The sequence below is a fragment of the Plecotus auritus genome (genome assembly GCF_963455305.1).
Source record: "Plecotus auritus genome assembly, chromosome: 2".
Lineage (NCBI taxonomy): Eukaryota > Metazoa > Chordata > Mammalia > Chiroptera > Vespertilionidae > Plecotus > Plecotus auritus.
The window spans coordinates 27743199-27761743 of record NC_137771.1 but is presented as its reverse complement, the minus strand read 5'-3'; the positions used below and the strand labels follow the sequence as shown (position 1 = coordinate 27761743).

Sequence of the window (18545 nt, the reverse complement as noted above, 5' to 3'; positions counted from 1 at the left end):
TGAGAAAGAGAAGACTCAGGATCATTCTGAGGTTTTGGCCTGAGCAACTGAAAAAAAAAAAAAAAAAAAAAAGGCTTGTCATTTATTAAACTGAGAAAGGAAGGTAAGAGTGGATTCAGGCCAGATTGTGTCACATGGTCCTCTCTGGCTGATGAAAGGCTGAGAAGGTGAGTATCTGGCTGTTATATTCGTTTTCTATTTCTGTGTAATACGTTACCACAAACTTATCAGCTTAAAATAACACACACACTTATCTCCCAGTTTCTGTGGATCAGGAATTCAGGTATGGCTGAGCTATGTTCTTACCTGGAAAAGGATCTGTTTCCAAGCTCACTCAGATTGTGGATTTTATGGTTGTAGAATTTAGCACTTTGGGGTTTTTTTTCTTTGCTGCTGGCTCTTGGACCAGAGGCTGCCCCTAGCTCCTAGAGAGTCTCTGGTATTTCCTGCCACATGGCCCTCTCCATGGGCAGTTCAGAACATGGTATCTTGCTTCTTCAAAGCCATTAGTAGAGTGAGAGTGAGTCTGCTAACAAGACAGAATCTCTTGTAATTTAATCATGGAGTGATATCACATCACCTTTGCTATATATTCTATTGTGTGTGCAGGCTCCAGTATCTGTTAGACCTTGCTTTGAGTCCTGGCCTTGAACTTATTGGCTGTATCATATTTAGCATATTATGTAACTTGTGTCTCAGTTTCCTCAACTGTGAATTAGAAATAACACAACTTACCTCTTTTAAAAAAATTGATCAATTATTTTTAAGAGAGAAGAAGAGAGAGAGGGAGACACACACACACAGAGAATATGGATTTATTGTTCTACTTATTTATGCATTCATTGGCTGCTTCTGACCTGGGCTTAAACCTGCAGCCTTGGGGTATCAAGGTACAACTTACTTCTTGTTTGCATATTTGTGAATTGATGCCCAGTGTCTGTAGGTCCAGTAGGCACTCTATAATGGTAGCTATTATTTTTCAGAAAGGGTTCAGGGAGGAGGTCCAGGAAAAATGAGTGCAGCCTTCAGGGAAAGAACTATGGTCAAGTCAAAAGAAAGGAAAATACAACATTGTGGCAGACTAGCTGAAGCCAGAGCAGGATGCCAGACAGTGCTGATCTATAGCCACGTTGCTGAGCAGATGAGTCACTGAAGTGACAGGCCAGGCTGCTCAGGCCACAGATGGACTGGCTGTGGCCAGGCTGGACGGGTTATAACATGATGACTTCATTGTCACTGGGGAATCATGGGAATCATTCTGGAAGCCTTTTTGTCCTCCCTTCCCCCAGAGGAATCCATCACTTCTTCCTCTTTTATAGGATTTTGCACACCCTATCTTACTTTCTGGAAGCAGCAGGAAATAGTGGAAAGGATCATAAAAGCCAGAATTTGGGTCCGGTCTAATTTGTTGACTGATTTGCAGAGCACGTCACTTCACTTCGGTCTTCTTATCTGTAACATGAGAGTGAGCAGACCTGCCTCCAAAGTGTGAAGATTAGGTGACGGTGGCAAGCTCTCAATAAAAAGGCATTGCATTAGTATTTTATTAATTAGTCGTATATTTTGACTCCTTGCTGCTCTTGGTCCCTCTCCCCATAGTTCCTTGAAGGCACTGGCCAGTTCTAACTCATTTTTGGATCCTTACCACTTACCTTGGCCGAGCACACATTTTTATGAATGGATGAATGAAAGAATCAATGAGTGTCTGCAGCCGCAGTTGCCCGCTGGGAGCCCCACCCTCTTCCGCTCTCCCCACTACACAGAGGGGCCACGGGCGGGTCTCTCGCGACCGTTCACTGGCGCGTGCGCGGGAGGCCGCGCGCGGCCGGAGGTGGCGGGCGGGCTCCCCGTGCGCGCGCCAGGGGAGGGGAAGGGAAGGGAGGGGCGGGGCCCGGCTGGAAGCGGGCGGGCAGCTGGCTGTAGAGCCGGCGGCGTCGCCTGCGGATGGCCGGCTAAACGCGTGCCGGGTGGGAGAAAACGAGGCGGCGGCGATGCTGCCTTCTCCGTGAGGAGCGCCGAAAAGGCTCCAGAAAGCACAGAGGAGCCGCGAGCTGGGGTCGGTGGCCTCGGGCGCCCGCCGGGCCATGGTGGCTGCGGGCGGTGGTTGGCGCGGCAGCGCTGCGGCCCGGAGTCGTGCGGGGCCGGGACTGTCGCGGCGCTGACGCCCGCGGGGCCCAGCCGCAGATATGAAGCGGAGCCGCTGCCGTGACCGACCTCAGCCGCCCCTGCCGGCTGCCCGCGGGGAGGATGGGACTCAGCGGGCGGCCGAGCTGCCCCAGCTCCTGCCCCCGCGCCGGCGAGCGCCGCCCGGGAGGCAGCGACTGGAGGAGCGGACCGGGCCCACGGGGCCTGAGGTCAAGGAGCAGGTAGGGAGGGCTGGGGGTCCGGGGTGGGGTGGGGAAGGATGGAGGGGGAGCCTGAATGGAAGAGGTGGGGGAGGGGATCTCCGGCGGGAAGACTAGGGCTTTTGAGGGGTGGGGACTGAGTACCGCAGGAGGAATGGGAGATCTGGAGAGGCAGAAAAATGGGGAGTGGAGAAATGAAGTGATGGCCTGGGGTTGAATGGGAAATGGGGGAGTAGAGGGTGAAAAAATGGTCCTATCAGCGTTTGTAGTCAGGGGTTCTGGATGGGAAGAAGGGACGCAGGAATGTGGGCTGGGAGTAAATGCACTGCAAAGAAGCAGCTTACTAAAGGGGTATTTAAGGAGTTACCTAGAGGGATAAACAGTATAAAATAGGAAAATCAATATTATGTAGTAAATGTTATCCTACTTCCTAAAGGTTTTCTTGACAGGTATAAAACGGATGTTATTCCTAAGCATTCTCTGATTTGGCCATCATTATAGTCTTGTAGGAGTGTGTTCAGAATTGTTTCTAAAGTTCTCAATAACGATCTATTTCATGAGAAAGCACTTTTTAAAACACCTGCATGTGTGCAATCCCAAGCCCGATGCTGTGAACAGGAAATTCATAGATTATAGGCTCTCCCTTCTAAGAGTTTTCCACTGAAAACATCTTGATGGGAAAACACAGAAAGCAGTGAAAAAATATCCATGGAGTTTCTGAATGGACAGGATGTGTTTGTATGATTTATTAATCAAGTGTAGGTGTAGTTCGAGGTAGAGGTTAAAGGTCAGTTTTATCCGGGAGAAGTTACCACTTGTAGCTGTAGGAAGTTCAGTGAAAGGAGACTGTGTGGTCTTTGATCTTGTGGGATTTGCAGAAAAATGTTCTGTAATGAACTCTACTGACAGTTTTCCTTTTGCACTCTAGACCTAGTGACTTCATCTTTGAATCTTTTAAGACTTCTATTAGTTAAATAAGTATTTTCCCGAGACATCACTCCTTATTATATAGTTTCAGTGATGCACATGCTAGCATTTGGATTCCCCCCCCTTTCGTTCTTTCACCTTTTGTTCTCCACCCAATCCTGAGCAGACTGCACCATGGGCTATCTCTGCCCTTGCTTTCAGGCCACTGAGCATTGTCCTATTGCTGTAATTTCTCCCATTATCCTTGCCTTTTATATTTTCTGCAGTACCTATTTGGAACTTTAAAAATGTATTTAAAGCTCAGATCCTTTCCTTAATCAACTTACCTGGTCCAATGGACTTTATTGCATGCTTCACTATAGAGTTCAAGGTTACTTGATTTTCTCCTCTTATTTCTGTCAGGATTTCTGTGTTCACTCATCCTTTGCATCAATCTCAGAGAAAAGTATTCATCCCCTTCTCTGAGGCTAATCCCTCTATTAATGCTCTTGGTTTCATTCTATCTCATTTGCCCTTGTTATGTATGTTATTTTCTCTTTGTCTTAAATCTCAAATAAAATAAAAATAACACAGTTTCCCTGAATTGTATAACCCACCCAAGCTACTTTGTTATTTCTTCTTTGCTTCACCATCAACCTTCTTGAAAATGAATCAGTTTCCTCACTTTGTATACATTTCTCATATTATGGTTTGGCTTCTGCACTTAAACTCTCCCAAAACTGATGTCTTCAAGGTCACCAATAATTTTGTACGTTTTTTATTTTATTTTATTGAGGTGTGACTTAAATACAAATCAAAGGTTCATTCAGCCAATGAATTTTTAGAGGATGAATATATGTATGTGACCACTACTTAGATAAAAATGTAGAACATTATTAAACTCTACAATCCTCGAAAGGTAACCACCTTCCTAACCTCTATCGCCATGGATTAGTTTTGCCTCTTCTTGAGCTTCATATAAATGGAATCTTACAGTTTGTACTCTTTTGTGATTAGATTTTATTTAAATCACGTGTGTGAAATCCATCTATGTTGTTGCTTGTGGAAATAGTTGGTTCTTTTTCATTGCTGTATAGCTTTCCATTGTGTGAATGTACCAGGATGGATATTAAAATGTCTTTTGAAATTAAAAAGTAATGCATGACTACTTGTGAAAAGTTTTAATTGTGAAAGAATTACACATAGAGATATGTAGCAGTCCCAGAAACCTTTAAATAATTAAATCTGATAGTCTTCCCCTAGTCCTCATCCTCTTTGTCACTATTGACTGTGTGTTCCTTGATATTTTCTTTGGTCATAATATCCATTCCACTTCTGTTTGCCTGACTGCTTCCTGTGTGTCTTTTTTTTGTTTTCTTTTCCTGTCCCCTAAATGTTCCTTGAGGATATGTCCTCTGTTCTTAGCTTTTTCCTTAATTGTACTCTGTTTTTTAGTAGACTTTCCTATTTGTGGCAAGTGCTTAGGATGTGGAACAAGGGTCTATGGCCCTCTTTATTAATGGCATTGTGTTACAGAACCTTTTTGTAGAGTGATCTGAGACTCTATGCCTGACCTTTTTCCTTAGCTGTACATTTCCTTTTCTGGGCTTAATGTTTCCAGCATAGATTTTCAGCATTTGTGATTTTTATAATTTGATAGTGTCTTTGAAAGTCCATAACTTGTAATTATTTGATTTTGAAAAGGTAAAAATTTCAGTTGTGTGTATTAGAGGCTAGATGGGCTCCATTCATCCAGGGAGTAGGAGCATAGCCAATTAACAAACATATACCTCTCAATGACTTTGTTCTCCATTTCTCATGACATGAAGTAATGCTTGGTATACTTTACTAGAGGCCCGGTGCATGAAAATTCATGCACTGGAGCGGGGGTGGTCCCTCAGCCCAGCCTGTCCCCTCTCACAGTCCGGGAGCCCTCAGGGGCGGGAGGTGACCCAGCAATCGGGAAGGCGACGCCCCCATCACACCTCTGCTGCTGCCACTGCCAGCAGTGCAAGCCTCGGCTGGCCCTGGTTACCTGAGCCTCAGGCAGCCCTGGGCGGCTCGGCAGCTGACGTCTGAGGCTTGCCTGCGCCTCAGGCCGGCCCTGGGAGGCCGGGGGGCTGAGGGGACTGGGGGACTCCGGAGGCAGGCACACAGAGCAGCTGGACCCACCTGGGGGTGGGCCCGGCTGTGCTGCGTGCCTGCCGCCCTGGCGGGGCTGAGGGGACTGGGCGCCACCATCTTGTGACTGTGGGTGCCGCCATCTTTGTGAGGGTGTGATGGTCAATTAGCATATTCCCTTTTTATTAGCTAGGATACTATAGTGGCATTTAGGAATAAATTCTGAGCAGGATGCAGGGCTTGGATCTTTAGTGGCTTACTGTATCATTAAAATAGAACCTATTATTTCTCCTTTGAAGTATGCTTCTACCTGTGTCTTTTCTTTGTTTTTGTCATCAAAATTGAAATTGTATCCATGGTCTTTGACTTTTCCTTTTCCCTTATCCAGGCTCTGTTGATTCTACCTTCATGACATCTTTCAAATCTTTATTCACACTGTCATTAGCTTAATACAGCATTTATAAACTTTTGTCTTGGCTGTTGTAATACTTCAACTGCATTTCTCGGCTTTTAGTCTCTAATTTATGCTGCATTCTGTTACAAAAATATTGGACCTCATTGCTACCTGAGTTCCAGTGATAAATATTTGTTAAATTGATCATTTCATTTCTTTATCTTAAGTAACCTTCATTAGCTTCTTAATACCCATAGAATAAAGTCTGAAGACCTTGGCATTCAAGGTCTACTTGATACTTACCACTTTTTGAAGAATCAGAGTTAGATGCCCCTTCTTGGTTCCCAAGATTTAGTTTTGCGTCCATTGTTGCATAAATACAAATTGTCTATTTCACTTTCATGTCAGACTTTCATTTACTGTTGCATACCTAAGGCCTGGTATTGTATTTGAAACATAGTTATTAGTCTGAATATTTATTAGAAACATAGATATGTGCTGGTGCTTGAAATAGATATTTGCTAACTAATACCATAATTGGTTGTCAGTCTCTCATCAGAGAAAAAACTGTTGAGAGGCTGTCTTCATTATTGTATCCTCAGCCTTTACTGTTTAACTGGTATGTAATGGGCATTCAGTAAATATTCATTTATTGCTAGGCACTTTCATGTATTTTAATTAATCATCTATCTGAAAAACTCTTTCTTCTCTGTCTATGCCCATTAAAATTCTACTCAAGCTTTCAGGCCTAACTCAAGTGACACAGAAACTATTCTGTGAAGTTTTAATTTTTAATTTTTTAATTTTTATGTAGGATCCTAAGCGGATCTTTGATTGGGCTTCAGTAAATCTGTGAATCTTCTAAATTCCAATTCTCACAATTCCATGATACAAAAGTAAAAACGTGGTTCTATGAGATTAAATGAAATAATGATTAGAAATCATATAGTAGATAGGTACTTAATAAATATTTTCATCCCACTTTGTTTCTATAGCAAATTGTTTTATCCATTCCTAGGTATATAGTAGGTTCTAAATAAATATTTGCTGAATGAATGGATGAACGAATGAACAGTGTTTTAACACTTCTGTCCTTTTGTATTTATTTTGTAGATTCATTTCTGCTTTTAAGTTATAAATTATTGAGGGTAGGAACTGTATCATCATTTTATTTACCATAATGCATAGTCAGGGGTTATGCTCACAATAGTTCTAATAAGTAATTATTTATTGAAGGGAGAGAAAATGATTCAAATATTTTGAATTTGAGTGATTGGAGTAATAATGGTACTATGATAGAAATAGTCAAGTAAAGGAAATGAGACATTGTTTTGAGGATGGAGTTCAATTTTAGTTCCTCGAATTCCTTCAGCACCATGGAGAAATTTTCAAAAAATTTTTCATGAAAATCAGCACCATCTCCTCATTTAATCTTTAGTACTAAATAAAAGGGTAGTAAATAGGGGAGCCGGATGGTCTTACATGTGTTTTAGCTGGATTATTCTGGCAATTGTGTGGGGGATAGAATGTAGAACATGGTGATTGAGACATGGGCATTTGAGAATTCTTCTGAGTTTTCAATACAGAAAGTTTATTAGCCTTCCCTCCCCCTCTTTTAAAAAAATCTATTTTTATTATTGATTTTAGAGAGGAAGGGAATGGGAGAGAGAGATAGAAACATCAATGATGAGAGAGAATCATTGATCGGATGCCTCCTGCATGCCTCACACAGGGGATTGAGCCCACAACCCCGGGCATGTGCCCTGACTGGAAATCGAACCTTGACCTCCTGGTTCATAGGTCAACGCTCAACCACTGAGCCATGCCAACCTGGCAGTCTTTCCTCCCCCTCTTATCCAGAAGATGGGTAAGGGCCAGCTCCTGAAAACCTCTTAGCTTGGGAAGATTTGATTTCCTTAAGGGTACTGGGAGCAGAGAGCATGGGATGGTTGAAGCAAGTTGGACAGTGTTTCCTGATGAGGGTAGGATACATCTGTTTACAGAGTTTTCCCATCTTTGTTCTACTGAATGCTCCTTAGCCTAAAAATCAACCTAAAAGCTTTTCCACCAGTTACTGATGGTGACCTACAGTCAGGACTATCAGAGGCAGCCAAATATTGCAATGAGTATAGTTCCTTCATTGCTGATCTTAGCTACTATATGGTTCTCTGCTAAATTTGCTAACTAGCTTTGTACTTTCTTGGTGAAATCTCATGGTACCTTGGTAATTATTACTTTTCATCAGTAGATGTTGGTTGTTATTCATCATTAATATACATACTTGGGATTCAAGGGGGTTTGAAAACGGGTTGTTGGATCAAGGGCTAGCTAGCCCTGGGGGAAGAGGAAGAATTCTCAAGGGAGAGCAAAGGCTGTTAGCCTGTTGAGAGTAAGGGCCTACATATAATGTATTGTTAGTGAGACATATTTGACGACTTTTTTTTGTTAACGTTGTACCTCATTTTAATACCCAAGGACTGTTTTTTTTCCTCAGTGCTATAACCATGTATACAGTGATTGTACAGTGAATAATTGGTGTGAAGAATTGACCTCAACCTGAGCCTCCTAATACCATGTTCATTAGGTATATTTTATTTTTACCAATAATCATTTCACCTCTAAAATTTTAGTTTTGAACTTACCACACACTCTGACCTTTACATCATCTTCCTTTTCTCCAGTTCACACTCCTTTCAGAATTTTCTCCAAAAACTGTTCAAAGTTCTTTGGAACCCCCAGTTCATTGTTTTTTGTTTAAACCATTGTTTCATTGTCAATTACCTCTACTTTTCTCCTTATCCAACTTAACATTTCATGGGCTATCATAATCTTTCCTGTGTATGTACCTTCAATTCTCTTGCCTCTTTTCCCTTTTGTCATACTTGTTTGACAAATTAAACCAATTCTGCCTATTCACCTGCAGCTGAATGTGGCTGGAAAGAAAACATGGTCATGTTGACATCAAAATTTGTGATCATGGACCTTAAGGAGTCTGTCAGTACTGACAGTCATTTGTGTGACATTTCCCTGATTCCTTCACTGTTAAATGATAGTTTAATTTTTCTCTCTTCTCAAACTCCAACACTGTTTTTGTCATCTTTACTCTTTTTTTTTTTTAAATTGATTTTTAGAGAGAGAGGAAGGGGGAAGGATAGTTAGAAACATCGATGAGAGAAACATTGATTGCAGTAATTCAGGCAAAAGAGCAAGTTGTTCTTATCTTTTGCTTTCATTTCCTCTCCCCTCATCTTTCTTGAACCCACTCCAGTCAAGCTTTTGCATGCCCCTGCACTGGGGATTGAGCCAGAAACCCGGGCATGTGTCCTGACTGAGAATCGGGACTCGAACCTGTGACCTTTTGGTTCATGGGTCAATGCTCAACTACTGAGCCACACTGGCAGGGCTGTCATCTTTTTTTTTTTTTTTAAACAATCCTTACCCAAGGGTATTTTTTTCATTGGTTTTTAGAGAGAGTGGGAGAGACAGAGAGAAACACCGATGTGAGAGAGACACATTGGTTGCCTCCCGCATGCCCTTGACCAGGGCTGGGAGGGTGCAACTGAAGTACGTGCCCTTGACTAGAATTGAACTAGGGACCCTTCAATCCACAGGCTGACACTCTATCCACTGAGGCAAACCAGCTAGGGCTCATCTTGACTCTTAATGGATGTCTTTGCTTCCTGTTTCACTGAGGAGGAAAAAACAGGTAATCAGAAGAGAACTTTTTACCAGCTCCCATTATAAATTATCTACTCTACTGTATCTGTACCACATCATTTACTTTCTATTGGTATGAATAGTATGTACCTACTATCTTAATCTACATCTGATTAAGAGTTTTATTCTTATGGGGGTATAAGGACACATATATTAGTACCTTAATCAGTAAAGAAAATAAAAAAAAGATTTTTAGTCTTATTATTCCTTCATACTCTTGATACTCCTGAATCATTAGTTTTCTTTTTTATTGATGATTCTCATCACATATAAACATGCTATAATAGTTTACATTTTCAAAAACTTTGTGTTTTTTTTTTTAATATATATTTTATTGATTTTTTACAGAGAGGAAGGGAGAGGGATAGAGAGTTAGAAACATCGATGAGAGAGGAACATCGATCAGCTGCCTCCTGGACACCCCCTACTGGGGATGTGCCCGCAACCAAGGTACATGCCCTTGACCGGAATCAAACCTGGGACCCTTCAGTCCCCAGGCCGACGCTCTATCCCACTGAGCCAAACCGGTTTCAGCCTTCGTGTTTTTTTTTTTAGTACTCTTGAGATTATAGCAGTGCAAAAGGCAGATTTAAACTCTGCTTTCATGAAGTTTCTATTCTAGTAGAGAGAATTAGATAATAAATTAGTAAAATATGTAGTATGTTATATGGATAAGTATTATGAAGAAAATAAAGCAGGGAAAGAGAATATGAAGTAATGGGGGATTATGATTTTAAATAGCATTATCAGGAAAGACATCTCTTTGGAATGGGATATTTGAATAAAAACCTGAAGGATGTAAGAGATAGAAGCATTTAGATCAGGGGTGGGCAAACTTTTTGACTCGAGGGCCACAATGGGTTCTTAAACTGGACCAGAGGGCCGGAACTAAAGCATGGATGGAGTGTTTGTGTGAACTAATATAAATTCAAAGTAAACATCATTACATAAAAGGGTACGGTCTTTTTTTTTTATTTCAATAGTTTTATTCATTTCAAACATTTTAACAAGAAGAATGTAAACACTAATTATTATAATTTGAAACTTCAAAAAATGGAGGAATCATAGCACAATAACATACCTTCTATTGAAGATGGCAAAGGCAAAATAAAATTGCCTAACAAAGGAAAGGTACAAAAGCCTTTCAAATTAAACTTAAATATAATAAAATAATTTAAAACTAAAACAAATAGAAAAGAACAAAATGTGTAAACAGTAAATTAAACATTTTCTTTAGTGCAACTTCCAAATTATGCCCGGGACGTAGATGTAGATGGCAGTGTAGCCTGGGTTGAAAGGTTTTTGGTCTTTAAAACATCAACTTCAGTGGGAACAGTGTTGTTGGTCTCCTTTTTAGCTAATGCTCCGATACTGTGCTCTCCAGGGGCGTGTCTCCCTACATCACCACGATAACGTGTCTACGCATTCCCAGGGTGATGTCGGGGGACGCATCCGCGGGCATTACAAGGAGCCTCTGGAAGATTGAGAGGTTGTTCCTTCTACTGAATGGGTGGATATAAATCCGCCCACTCAGAAGAAGGAGCTGCGGCCGTGTTTCCCGACGTTGCCATGTTAACACTGCTGCTGGTGAAGGAGTGGAGGGGAGAGCAAGAGAAACCTCCGCTCTTTCGGCTCCGCGGGCCGGATAGGACAGCCGAACGGGCCGGATCCGGCCCGCGGGCCGTAGTTTGCCCACGGCTGATTTAGATTATCCGAAGAAGGGCATACTTGGTAGAGGGAATAGGAAGTACCTTGGGCTTCCTACCTTTAAAATTTGTTTTTAAGGTACAGTAAAGAGTCCAGTTTGGCTGGAATGGAATAAGAGAAGGTAGTAGATGAGCTCAGAGGGGAAAGTTTGGGGAGAGAAGGGCTGGATTGTGGAGAGTTTCAAATTGTGAAGGCAGTTGTAAGGATTTCAGCATTTGTGTTAAACTAGAGGCCCGATGCATGAAATTCATGCAAGGGGCTCGGCCCTCCCAGCCCCGGCTTCATCTGGAAGATTGTCCGGAAGGTCGTTTGGCTGTCCGGTCTAATTAGCATATTACACTTTTATTATTATAGATGAGATGGGAAGCCATTGGAGAGTTTTGAGCAGAGGAAGCACTTGAGGTAACATTCATTTTAATCTGATCTATTTGAGACCGAATGGGTATGTGGAAGCAGAGAGACCAGTTAAGAGGCTCTTGCAGTAATTTAGGCAAAAGAGCAAGTGATATGAAATAATTGTCTGTGAGTAGGAGAATGCTCCTCTTTATAACAAAACTATTTGAAAGTATTGTTCTTACCTTTTGCTTTCATTTCCTCTCCTTTCAATTTCTTGAACCCACTCAAATCAAGCTTTTGCCTCCCATCATTCCAATGAACCACTTATGTCATGGTCATCATTGGCCAAACCTAGTGGTCTATTTGCAGTCTCCATTTTACTTAACCTGTTGCATTGACATGGTTGATCGTTCCACTATTTGGCTTCTTGAACTGTGCTTTCTTGGTTTTCTTCCTATCTCACTTGTACTTCAGAGGTTTCAGTCTTTGCTTCTGTATTCTTTTCTTCCTCCTGTTTGATCTCATCAGATTGTATTGCTTTACATTCCATCTGTATGCTGATTATTCCCACAGTATTTCTCTAGTCTTGTCCTTTCTTCTGAGCTCTAGACTCCTATTTTTAGTTATCGGTCTATAGCATTTCCATTTGAATAGCTAATAGATCTCTTAAATTTAGATCTCTTAAATTTAACATATCCAAAACAGTACTTTTGATTTTTTTTTCTTCCCAGTCTGCTTCTTTAAAAAAATTTTTTTTAAAAAAATTTATTTCAGAGAGGAAGGGAGCAGGAGAGAGAGAAACATTCATGATGAAGGAGTCTCATTGATTGGCTGCCTCTTGCATGTACCCCACTGGAGATTGATTCCACAACCCAGGCATATGCCCTGACCAGGAGTCGAACCCATGACCTCCTGGTTCACAGGTCGATTCAACCACTGAGCCACGCTGGTCAGGTGTTCTTCTTCCCTAGTCTTTCCCATGTCAGCAAATAGCACTACCATCCATTACTCAGACCAAAATTTGGAAGTTGTCTTTGATTCTTTACTTGACCTCATAGTTCACATTCAGCCCATCAGGTCTGGTTGGTGCTACATTCATATTGCATGAGACTTTTCCCCACTAGCCCCATCACTACCATAAGCTTAACCTCTATCATCTTTCATCTGGATTATTGTAAAAGTCACCTGGTTATATTCTGGTTGCCCACCCCCACTACACCTCTCATTATCCCCACCTCACCTCCCATTACCCCACCCCACCTCCCATTACCCCACCCTCCAGTCTCCCTTCCCCATGGTATTTTGCACATAGCAAGATCAGTCATATCACCCTGTAAAAGCTTAAATCAGAGTTTGTCACCCATTCCTACTAAAACCCTACAGTGGCTTTCCATCAGTTTAGATGAGAATCCAAAATGCTTGCTTTGTCCTCTAAGATTCTGCATGATCTGTCTTTTGGCCTCTCAAATCTCATTTCCTTCCACTGTTCTTGTTCATTGAGCTTTAGTCACACTGGCTGCCTTGATCATCTCCAAGTATATTGTCTGCTCCCGCCTGAGGACATTTTAAAAATTATTGAGGACTTTTGCACTCGGTAGTTTTTTCTACCTGAGATGTTCTTTTTCCAAATTATATATATACAGTATACTATATATGTATATATGACTGGCATCCTCATTTTCTCATTTTATTCAGGTCTCTGTCCAGATATAACCTCCTCAAAGAGGTCTTTCTGACCAGTTTTTGTTGTTGTTAATCCTCACCTGAGGATATTTTTCCCATTGATTTTCAGAGAGTGGAAGGGTGCGGGAGAGAGAGTGAGGAAAACATGGATATGAAAGAGACTGGGGCCGGGGATTGAGACTGCAACAGAGGTACTTGCCCTTGATTGAATTCGAATCCACAATCCTTCAGACTGATGCTCTAACCACTGAGTAGAAATGGCTAGGGCCCTTGGCCAGTTTTTATATTATTATTAGAGGCCTGGCCTGTGCCCTCATGTAATCTGGGACCCCTCAGGGGATGTTGGATAGTTGGTTTTGGCCCAATCCCTGCAGGCCTGATCCGGACAGGAGGGAGCCCAATCCCTGCAGGCCCGATCCAGACAGGAGGGAGCCCGATCCCTGCAGGCCCAATCCAGACAGGAGGGAGCCCAATCCCTGCAGGCCCGATCCAGACAGGAGGGAGCCCGATCCTATGCATTGAGCGTCTGTCCCCTGGTGGTCAGTGCACGTCATAGCGACTGGTAGTTTGGTCATTTGGTTGCTTAGGCTTTTATATATAGAGTTTATTTTTTAATTTTCACATTTGAAAAAAATGTTTTAATTGATTTTTTTTCGAGAGTGAGGAAGGGAGAGGATAGAGAGATAGAAACATCAGTGATGAGAGAGAATCATTGATTGGCTGCCTCCTGCACATGCCCTTCTGGGGATCGAATCGGCAACCTGAGCATGTGCCCTGACTGGGAATAGAACTGTGACCTCCTGGTTCATATGTTGACACTCAACCATTGAGCCATGCTAGCTGGGCTCTTGACCAATTTTTAAAGTAACATGCTTAGTCATTGTCTTTCCTCTTTTTAGTCACCTGTTAGTGTTAGATATTTATTGTTTATTGTAATTCTTCCACATCCTATATAATAAAAGTGTAATATGCTAAGTATCCAACTGATTGGTTGACTGCTCGACCAGTCGCTATGACGCGCACTGACCACCAGGGGGAAGACGCTCCGACTGGTAGGTTAACTTGTTGCTGGGGTCTGGCTGATCGGGACTGGGCGAGAGGGCCAGACATGCCCTGGAGCCCTCCCGCGGTCCTTCCCCAGCCGGCTGGCCAACTTCCTGCGGCCCCTCCCCAGCTGGCCAGTCCTCATCGGTCTCGATCAGGACTGGGCGAGACAGGCCTGATCAGCCCCTGATCGCCGGACAGGCCAAGGGACCCCACCCATTCATGAATTTGTGCTCCGGGGCTCTAGTTAGAATATATGGATCATGAGGGGAAGAATTTGGGTTTTTCTCACTGCTATATCTTCAGTTTCTAGAATTGTATATAGAAGGTTCTAAAATACTTCTTAGTGAATGTATAGTGATTAAGATTGAGTCATTCTATGACTTCAAATTCCAACTCTGTGACCTTAGGCAAGCTACTTAAGTGTTCTAAACCTCAATTATCCCAGATATATATATAAAATAGAGCTATTATTACCTATCTTATAGGGTTATTGTGAGGATTTAAGAAATTAATCCATATAAAACACTTACTACAAAGCCAATACCAAGAAGTGCTCAATAATGGTTAATTATCATATTTTAAAAGTACATGTACAGAATGTATGAAAATAGAATTCATATTTTTTTACTGTTCTCATTTGCTTTTAGAAAGAAATATAATAGAAAATTATATGTTTTGGACCTTTGATTTGTGGATGTTCTTGAACTATTATTTTACTTTGTTCAGCTTGAAAGGAGGCTTTAGTTTGGCATTTTCTCTTTAGGGAAACTTTTTCTTTATTAAGTAACTGGCTTAGAAGATAGTATAGTCTCCTTAGGTTTTATTTATTTTTTATTATTTATTTATTTTAATAATTCTTTATTGATGAAAGTATTACATATGTCCCCCTTTTCCCCCATTGACCCCCTCCAGCCTCCCCCGCTCCCCTGCCTCAGGCCTTCACCACCCTATTGTCTGCTAGAGGCCCGGTGCATGAAATTCGTGCACAGGGGGCGGGGGGTGTCCCTCAGCCCAGCCTGCACCCTCTCCAATTTGGGACCCCTCGAGGGATGTCCGACTGCCCGTTTAGACCCAATCCCAGTGGGATCGGGCCTAAACGGGCAGTCGGACATCCCTCTCACAATCCAGGACTGCTGGTTCCCAACTGCTCGCCTGCCTGTCTTCCTGATTGCCCCTAACTGCTTCTGCTTGCCAGCCTGATCACCCCCTAACCTGCCAGCCTGATTGATGTCTAACTGCTCCCCTGCCAGCCTGTTTGCCCCCAACTTCCCTACTCTGCCGGCCTGGTCACCCCTAACTGCCCTCCCCTGCAGGCTTGATCACCCCCAACTGCCCTCCCTTGCAGGCCTAGTCCCTCCCAACTGCCCTCCCCTGCTGGCCTGATTGCCCACAACTGCCCTCCCTTGCAGGCCTGATTCCTCCCAACTGCCCTCCCCTGCTGGCCATCTTGTAGTGGCCATCTTGTGTCCACATGGGGGCAGGATCTTAGACCACATGGGGGCAGCCATCTTATATGTTGGAGTGATGGTCAATCTGCATATTACTCTTTTATTAGATAGGATATAGGCCTGGTGCACGGGTGGGGGCCAGCTGGTTTGCCCTGAAGTGTGTCCCGGATGAGGGTGGGGGTTCCCTTGGGGCGTGGGGCGGCCTGGGTGAGGGGCCTGTGGTGGTTTGCAGGCTGGCCATGCCCCCTGGCGACCCAAGCGGAGGCCCTGGTATCTGGGATTTATTTATCTTCTACAATTGAAACTTTGTAGCCTGGAGCGTAGCCAAGCCTTCTGCTCGCTTCATGGCGGCAGCCATTTTTGTTGGGATTTATTTATCTTCTATAATTGAAACTTTGTAGCCTTAACCAGAGGCCAAAGCAGTCCAGGGCTGCAGAAGCTTGGCATCCTTCATCGCTGGGGGTAACCCTAGCCTCCTGCTTTCTCCAGCTCCGTGGCTGCTGCCATTTCTGTTGGGATTTATTTATCTTCTATAATTGAAACTTTGTAGCCTGGAGTGGAGGCCTGGGCCAGCAAGGGCAGGCAGAAAGCTTGGCTTCCTCCATTGCTGGGGAAACCCAAGCCTCTCTCCTGCTCTCTGTGGCTGCAGCCATCTTGGTTGGGTTTATTTGCATATCCGCTCCTGATTGGCTGGTGGGTGTGGCGGAGGTATGGTCAATTTGCATATTACTCTTTTATTAGATAGGATGTCCACGAGTTATGCATATATGCATACAAGGTCTTTGGTTGATTACCTCCCACTCACCCACTCTCCCCGCCTTCCCTCTGAGATTCCACACTCTGTTCCACGTCTCTGGATCAACTCCATTCATCAGTTTATTTTGTTACTTAGATTCCACTTATGAGTGAGATCATTTGATACTTGTCTTTCTCTGACTGACTTATTTCACTTAGCATGATACCCTCCAGGTCCCTCCATACTGTCTCAAAGGGTAAGATATTCTTCTTTTTTACTGCTACATAGTATTCCATGGTATAAATATACCACAGCTTTTTTATCCACTCATCTCCTGATGGGCACTTGGTCTGTTTCCAGATCTTAGCTATTGTAAATTGTGTTCATAGGGATGCATATATTCATAGGGATGCATACATTCTTTCTGATTGGTGTTTTGGGTCTCTTAGGTTATATTCCTAGAAGTACTCTCCCCAGGTTATTTTTTTTTCTTTTAATTCTTTATTGTTTAAAGTATTACATATGTCTCCTTTTCCCCCCATTGACCTCTTCCCTGCCACCCTCAACTCCCAGCACATTCCTTCACCCCCCTAGTGTCTGTGTCCATTGGTTATGCTTATATGCAGACATATAAGTCATTTGGTTGATCTCTTATACCCCCCTACGTTCCCCTGCCTTCACTCTGAAGTTTAACAGTCTGTTCGATGCTTCTCTTCTCTCTGCATCTATTTTTGTTCATCAGTTTATGTTGTTCATTATATTCCACAGATGAGTGAGATCATGTGATATTTATCTTTCTCTGACTGGCTTATTTTGCTTAGCATAATGCTCTTCATGTCCACCCATGCTGTTGCGAATGTAAGAGTTCTTTTTTACACAGCATAGTATTCCATTGTGTAGATGTACCACAGTTTTTTTTTTTAAATATATATATTTTTTTATTGATATTTCACAGAGAGGAAGGGAGAGGGATAGAGAGCTAGAAACATCGATGAGAGAGAAACATCGATCAGCTGCCTCCTGCACACCTCCCACTGAGGATGTGCCCGCAACCAAGGTACATGCCCTTGACCGGAATCGAACCCGGGACCCTTGAGTCCGCAGGCCGACGCTCTATCCACTGAGCCAAACCGGTTTCGGCTGTACCACAGTTTTTTAACCCACTCATCTGCTGATGGGCACTTAGGCTGTTTCCAAATCTTAGCTATTGTAAATTGTGCTGCTATGAACATAGCGGTGCATATGTCCTTTCTGATTGGTGTTTCTGATTCCTTGGGCTATATTTCTAGGAGTGGGATTACTGGGTCAAATGGGAGTTCCATTTTTAATTTTTTGAGGAAACTCCATACTGTTTTCCACAGTGGCTGTACCAGTCTGCATTCCCACCAGTAGTGCAAGAGGGTTCTTTTTCTCCACATCCCTGCAAGCACTTGCCGTTTGTTGATTTGTTGATGATAGCCATTCTGACAGGTGTGAGATGGTATCTAATTGTCATTTTGAGTTTCATCTCTCGGATGATTAGTGACTTTGAGCATGTTTTCATATGTCTCTTGGCCTTCTATATGTCCACTTTTTTTTTTTATGTCCACTTTTTTTAAAAAATAAATCGTTATTCAGATTATTACAATTGTTTCTCCTTTCCCCCCCCATAGCTTCCTTCCACCCGGTTCCCACCCCACCTTCTGCCCTTACCTCCCCCCCATTGTCCTCATCCATAGGTGTATGATTTTTGTCCAGTCTCTTCCTGAACCCCCCCATACCCCTTTCCCCCTGAGAATTATCAGTCCACTCTCTTTCTATGCCCCTGATTCTATTATATTCACCAGATTATTCTGTTCCTCAGGTTTTTAATTCACTTGATTTTTAGGTTCACTTGTTGATAGATACATATTTGTTGTTCATAATTTTTATCTTTACTTTTTTCTTCTTCCTCTTCTTTAAGAATACCTTTCAGCATTTCGTATAATACTGGTTTGGTGGTGATAAACTCCTTTAGCTTTTTCTTATCTGTGAAGCTCTTATCTGCCTTTCAATTCTGAATGATAGCTTTGCTGGGTAGAGTAATCTTGGTTGTAGGTTCTTGCTATTCATCACTTTGAAAATTT

The 18545-nt window shown here is 42.7% G+C and overlaps 1 protein-coding gene across 6 annotated transcripts in view; it reads left to right on the top strand.

Moving 5' to 3' along the window:
* The first annotated feature begins 1886 nt into the window (after nucleotides 1-1886).
* Nucleotides 1887-18545, top strand: part of MAST2 (microtubule associated serine/threonine kinase 2) — a 187694-nt gene continuing 171035 nt past the window's right edge. For 3 of the 6 annotated variants that reach the window (XM_080656390.1, XM_080656385.1, XM_080656387.1), the window contains exon 1: nucleotides 1902-2366. In XM_080656390.1, the coding sequence (XP_080512516.1) occupies nucleotides 2187-2366 (180 nt within the window). In that variant the 5' untranslated portion in view covers nucleotides 1902-2186. Of the gene's footprint in view, nucleotides 2367-18545 lie in introns of all 6 variants that reach the window. The other 3 variants (XM_080656392.1, XM_080656391.1, XM_080656389.1) reach the window with 2 other exon arrangements.